This window comes from Neoarius graeffei, chromosome 2, assembly GCF_027579695.1.
Source record: "Neoarius graeffei isolate fNeoGra1 chromosome 2, fNeoGra1.pri, whole genome shotgun sequence".
Classification (NCBI taxonomy): domain Eukaryota; kingdom Metazoa; phylum Chordata; class Actinopteri; order Siluriformes; family Ariidae; genus Neoarius; species Neoarius graeffei.
In genome coordinates, this window is record NC_083570.1 from 8137347 (window position 1) to 8143832 (window position 6486).

The 6486-nt window shown below is 42.0% G+C and overlaps 1 protein-coding gene across 3 annotated transcripts in view; it reads left to right on the plus strand.

Annotated features, from left to right (window-relative positions):
- Positions 1-6285, plus strand: part of l3mbtl3 (L3MBTL histone methyl-lysine binding protein 3) — a 60787-nt gene extending 54502 nt beyond the window's left edge. For 2 of the 3 annotated variants that reach the window (XM_060913597.1, XM_060913598.1), the window contains 2 exons: positions 3328-3390; positions 4540-6285. In XM_060913597.1, coding sequence (XP_060769580.1) covers positions 3328-3390; positions 4540-4683 — 207 coding nt within the window. In that variant the 3' untranslated portion in view covers positions 4684-6285. The remainder of the gene's footprint in view (positions 1-3327; positions 3391-4539) is intronic. The other variant, XM_060913599.1, reaches the window with a different exon arrangement.
- The last annotated feature ends 201 nt before the right edge of the window (positions 6286-6486 follow it).

Sequence of the window (6486 nt, forward strand, 5' to 3'; positions counted from 1 at the left end):
ATAACCTTTGAGGATCATATGTGGAACATTACAACAGAGGTTTTCTCCTTCCTGAGAGATTTCCCAGTAGAACCTCTTTGGGAAACTAAGAGCCATAAGTGGAACTCTGCAGTAGGGGGCTTCTCTTTCATAAAGGGTTTAAGTTAAACCCATTTAGGAAGCCAAGAATCTGTCCATGTTTCTGTCATTGGATACGGGATTGAGTTGATATCTTCCATTATTTGGAAATTTGGGAAGTCTTCTCATTGGCAGTTGCACTTGGGTGATTGTCTACACTGTGTGCACAATTATTAGGCAAGTGAGTACTCTGACCCTACCATTATTTCTATGCATGTTTTCCAACCGCAAGCTAGATACACTTGAATGCTAATTGGATTTAAGCATTCTCAGGTGGTATTTATTTGTGTAATGAGGAAGGGTGTGACCTAAAGTCATTAATACCCTATATTAAGGTGTGCATAATTATTAGGCAGCTTCTTTATCTCAGGCAAAATGGGCCAAAAAAGAGATTTAACAGACACTGAAAAGACAAAAATTGTAAAATGCCTATCAGAGGGATGCAGCACTCTTGAAATAGCTAAGCTATAGAAATGTGAGCACAAAACAATCAAACGTTTTGTTGCAAATAGTCAACAGGGTCGCAAAAAATGTGTGGAGAAGAAAAGACACAAATTAACCGCAAAAGACTTGAGAAGGATTAAACATGAAGCTACCAGGAACCCATTATCCTCCAGTGCCACAATATTCTAGAACTGCAACCGACCTGGAGTGTCCAGAAGGACAAGGTGTTCGGTGCTCAGAGACATGGCCAAGGTAAGGAAGGCTGAAACACGACCACCACTAAACAAGACTCACAAGTTGAAATGTCAAGATTGGGCCAAGAAATATCTGAAGACAGATTTTCCAAAGGTTTTATGGACGGATGAAATGAGAGTGACTCTGGATAGACCAGATGGATGGGCCCATAGCTGGATAACTAATGGACACAGGGCACTTTTGGCCCTTTTCCACTACCCTTTTTCAGCTCACTTCAGCTCGCTTCAGCTCACTTCAGCCTGACACGGCTCGCGTTTCGACTACCAAAAACCAGCACGACTCAGCTCGTTTCAGCCCTGCTTAGCCCCTAAAACTCGCACCGTTTTGGAGTGGGGCTGAAGTGAGCCAAACCGTGCCGACTGAGGTTGGGGGCGTGAGCAGACACTCCCCTGTGCACTGATTGGTGAGGAGGAGTGTCCTCACATGCTCACACACGCCCCGCGAGCGCGCTGGGATCTGTAAACACCGCAAACCCGGAAGAAGAATAATTATGAATTACGAGAATTTCTGAAGCCTTATGCGCCTCGCCTCATCTATACGCTCTTGCCAGTATCTGTCCGCGTTGTCGGTGACAACAAGCCACAGCACCGAGACCAGCAACACTAACGACTCCATGTCCTCCATGTTTATTGTTTACTATTCGGGTCGTGAGACTACCGCTGAAAAGATCACTGAATCAGTGACATACAGAGCATCGTGCACGAGTTCGCGGAGCGCAAGGCTCGCCGTATGCCCTTCAAATAATGCGCGCAGTAGGCTATTGATGTTTTATTATGAGCCATGTACAGTATGTCGCCTAATGTTTTTTTTTTGTTTCTGAGTTACATGTTCGTTTGAAGGACTTAATGTACAAAATAACATAGTTGCACCCCGTAGTGTTGAAATTGGTAAACACAGTGCATTCAGTGAGGTTTGCACCGCCCTCCTTTTATTTCTGACTCTTCCTGTCACCGTTGCAACCTCTGAGCGCTCATTCGTATGCCCTTCAAATAATGTGCGCAGTATAGGCTATTGATGTTTTATTATGAGCCATGTACAGTATCCTAATGTTTTTTGTTTCTGAGTTACATGTTCGTTTGAAGGACTTGATGTACTAAATAACATAGTTGCACCCGGTAGTGTTGAAATTGGTAAACACCGCAGTTGCGGACATTTTGTAGCCTAAAATGATGTTATGATAAGCTTTAATAAAGGGCCCGGTCATTTGCCCCGCCCCCGGCCCGGCTCTGACTTGTTCCGCCACTGTCACTGATGTCACTGTTTGCGCTGCTTAACGGCATCACATGACGTCCACCCACTTTCGCTAACTCCACCCAATGTGTCCACCCACTTCCAGCCAGCACGGTTCAGCGCGGTTGTAGTCGAAATGCAACTCCAACAGCCCCGCTCAGCTCGACTCAGCTCGACTCGGCACGGCACGGCTCAGCCACGTTTGTAGTGGAAAAGCGGCATTTGACTCAGACACCCAGCAAGGTGGTGGAGGGGTAATGGCATGGGCTGCTATTATTAAGGATGAGCTAGTTTGACCATTTCAGGTTGAAGATGGACTTAACATCAACTCCCAAACCTACTGCCAGTTTCTAAAAGATACATTCTTCAAGCAGTGGTATGGGAAGAAGTCTGCATCATTCAAGAAGGCCATGATTGTTATGCAGAACAATGCACCATCACATGCACCCAAGTACTCCACTGCTTGGCGAGCCCACAGAGGCCTTAAAGATGACAAAGTAATGACATGGCCCCCTTCCTCACCTGACTTAAACCCTATTGAGTACTTGTGGCCCCTTCTTAAGCATGAGATTTACAGCGAGGGAAGACAATACACCACTCTGAATAGCATTTGGGAGGCCATGGTTGCTCCTGCACAAAAAGTTGATCGTCAACAAATCAAAAAACTAACAGACTGGATGGAAGGCTCATGTCAGTTATTGAAAAGAAGGGTGGCTATATTGGTCACTGAATATTTTTGAAATGCTAGAAGTGTTTATTTGTTAATTCTGAGTTGTTTATTTGTTACACTGAAAATTAAAATAAACAAGTGAGATGGGAAACTTTAAGCTTTTCATTTAGTTGCATAATAATTCTGCACACTAAATGTTGCCTAATAATTCTGCACACTTGTATATTCCCCTGAGAAGGCCTAAACTCCCCTTTCCTTTGTTAATCATTCTGGTTTTAGGTTTATTAACAATTTGGATTGACTGAGAGCACTGTATTTGTTCAACGATAAAATTAATCATCAGGAATACAACTTGCCTAATAATTGTGCACACAGTGTAATTTGTTACTTTCTCTCGAGCTCAGTATGGTGCTGGATGTTTCTTTCCTGTGTCATGGTTCTTGCATCCAATCAGAACATTTGTAAGTCCATAAACATGGTGGAGATGCACCTGATATGTTGCCCATCACTGCACTGTTGATATCAGCATCTGCACAGCATTTTGCCTCCTGTTAGATATCTTTCTCAAAAGAGAATGCAGTCGCTCATGACCTTTATTTGTTGATCCACAGGTGACCGAGTTCATCCAGGGCCTCCCAGGATGTAAGGAGCAAGTACACACTTTCAGGAAGGAGGTAATGATTTACACTTCACCCAGAACCACAATTATTATGTGCTTGAAGCAGCATGAACTCCATTTAAATCTCAAATACTCGAACAAAAAACAGCCTGCCTTAATCCTTGTGCGGGATTAGTTTCGAAAAAGTTCTTAAATCTGTTATTATTTATGGATCATTGAAATCTGAAGCAAGTTCTTCAACTCTTAAAAGATTTGTGAAAATATTATTGAGTCTTGGCGACTAGACTTGTTCCTCAATCTTGAAGACGTTTCCTCGCTCATTTGAGAGTCCTACTGTACGGCACACATCTTGCCTTCTTGGAAAACCTTTACAAATTCTATGTAGAACCCTAGAACATAGCGTTTCAATTCAGAAAAGAAAAAGAAAGCTAGAAAGCCTTAACTGTTTAAATAACTCCACTGCAACGGTCTTTCAGACAGGGATCCATGTAGAAATTCTTTTGGAAGGCATGAACCTGGATTCTATGTGGAACTTCACAACAGGGTTTCCTCCTTCAGACAGGTTTCCAAATAGAACCCCTTGAGGACACTAAGAACTCTTGACTATCCAAAGTACCTTTCATGGTTCTAGGTTGAACTCCACACCAGAGCTTTCCTGTTTTAGAGAGATTTCCAAGTAGAACCCATTTTAGAAGCCAAGAACCCATAACTATCCAGATAACTCTTAAATATTCCATGTAGAACTGAAGAACAGTAGGTTTCCCCTTTCCAGGAACCTTTAAAGTAGAAGCAATTTAGGAAGTGATGATTTTTTATCAATCCAAAGAACCCTTGATTTGTTTTTGTCTTCAAAGGCTGTTTAGTTTTACCAATTTCTAAATCTCTGGGTTCCTCAATGTGTATCTTATGAGGCTCTCCTTTTGTTTTCTGATGTCCAAAGTTCTGTGTGTCTCTTTCTGGGTTTGAAATTCACCAGAACATGATTAACGAAACATCCACTTCCAGAACGTTTCATGAGGATCAGGTGTTTGGTGTGGTTGTATTTTGAATCTAGATGTCTAAAGCCTTGCAGATGATCACTGAAACATCTTCATGACCGAACGCATCTTTCAGTTTTACTCACCAAGACATGCTTGACACTTGACCTGAGCTGATTCTCAACCATGATAGACATGTGATTCATGAATGTGTCTGTTCGTTCCAGCAAATTGACGGTGAGGCATTCCTGCTGCTCACCCAGACCGACCTGGTGAAGATCCTCAGCATGAAGCTCGGCCCAGCTCTCAAGATCTTCAACTCCATCCTGATGTTCAAGACTGCTGAGAAATCTGCCTGCAATGAACTCTGACCTCGACTGACCTCAGGAGAGTAAACGCCGGTTTGTGAATTTTGCACAGAATTCCGCGTCAGAAAGCGTGATGGAACAATATGATTGCAAGTTGAGAATATCACTTTTGTGAGTGATAATTTGAAAAGCAATACCAGAAGCACAAATCTAATGATGATGATGATGATCATTTTGATGAAGCACTACAAAGCACACCAGCCTTTTCCCGCTGATGTGGATGTTATGTAATGTAATGCAAGCCACATGCACTGAAAAACCATACAGAATCATTGCTTTTTTGTTGTTGTTGTTGTTGTTGTTCAAGTAGACATACTTAGCCCTCGCAAACTGAATAGATTATTCCCAGATTTCTTTCAGGCACATTTCTGGAACTGCACACTTTCTTCAAGATGGGGTACAAATCTTCAGATGTAAACGATCATACTTTATCGTTATTTAGAACACAGCTCTCTCCAGCCAACAGAACATTATTAAAGTGTTCTCTGAGTTCAGGCTGTAATGTTTCAAAAAATAAAACATTCTTAAAAATGTTGAAACAACAGTTTAACATTCAAATAATAATGAGTAGGGTGGCACAGTGGTTAGCGCTGTCTCATCATAGCAAGAAGGTCCTGGGTTCGAGCCCAGTGGCCGGCGAGGGCCTTTCTTTGTGGAGTTTGCATGTTCTCCCCATGTCTGTGTGGGTTTCCTGCTGGTGCTCCGGTTTCCCCCACAGTCCAAAGGTTAGGTTAATTGATGGCTTTAAATTGACTGTAGGTGTGAATGGATGTCTGTGTCTATGTGTCAGCCCTGCGATGACCTGGCGACTTGTCAAGGGTGAACCCCGTCTCTCGCCCATAGTCAGCTGGGATAGGCTCCAGCTTGCCTGTGACCCTGCACAGGACAAGCGGCTACAGATGATGGATGGACAGATAATAATGGGTAGTAATGTTAGCATTCAACAGCGGAACATATCGCAGAATTAAGTGTCGAAAAGCGTAGGGAAGTCTATAAGTGTTAAACATTTACTAAACAGCAAGAAGAAAATCTGAATGAATGTTCTTTGAAGGTTTTTTTTAGAACCTTAACATTCAGAAAACTCACTAGCTGAAACAGGAAGGGGTACTACTTCAAAAATCATGTGCTTCTTTAGTTTTGCACTAACAAGCTAATGATAGTGACGCACACAGAGTGCAGTTTAGCATCGTCCATTAGGCTCAGTAGGATGGTACAATTTATATGAATTCAAATAAAATGTGAAGTTTATCATTTTGAATACTTTTTTTTTTTTTAATGCCTTCAAACTTGGCCACACCTCCTAGCAAACTGTGAGTTAAGGAAGAACATGACGGCGCTACGACTCTTTTTAGGTCTGTGTCGTGATGAAGTGGAGTTTATTATTTTCCTGTAATTGCACGTTTCATTCTTCATTCCTTACAGTGATGATCACCATGCTTATGATTTCTTTTTATTTATTCAAGACTGACGCTTTGTATTTTTTATCCATTTATTGTTCCATGAAACCTGTTCTCATTTTGCAGCTGTAAACAGTCATTCTCTTACCAGACTCACTTTCTCTCTGTGTGTGTGTCTCTCTCTCTCTCTGTCTCGAAGTAAATAAGACAAAAAAAAAAACCTCTGTCTTGAATGTGTGTTGGAAAACTTGCAGGTTTGTAGCAGGGACGAGAGACACATGAAGAGGACAAGGATGGATTGGTTTTTTTTTTCCTTTTATCTCTCCTTAGCTGTCCTTTCAGCCTAAACACACTTCAGATGAGAATGATGGTGTTCCCTCCAAGCTGAAAGACTCAGTTGATTTATATA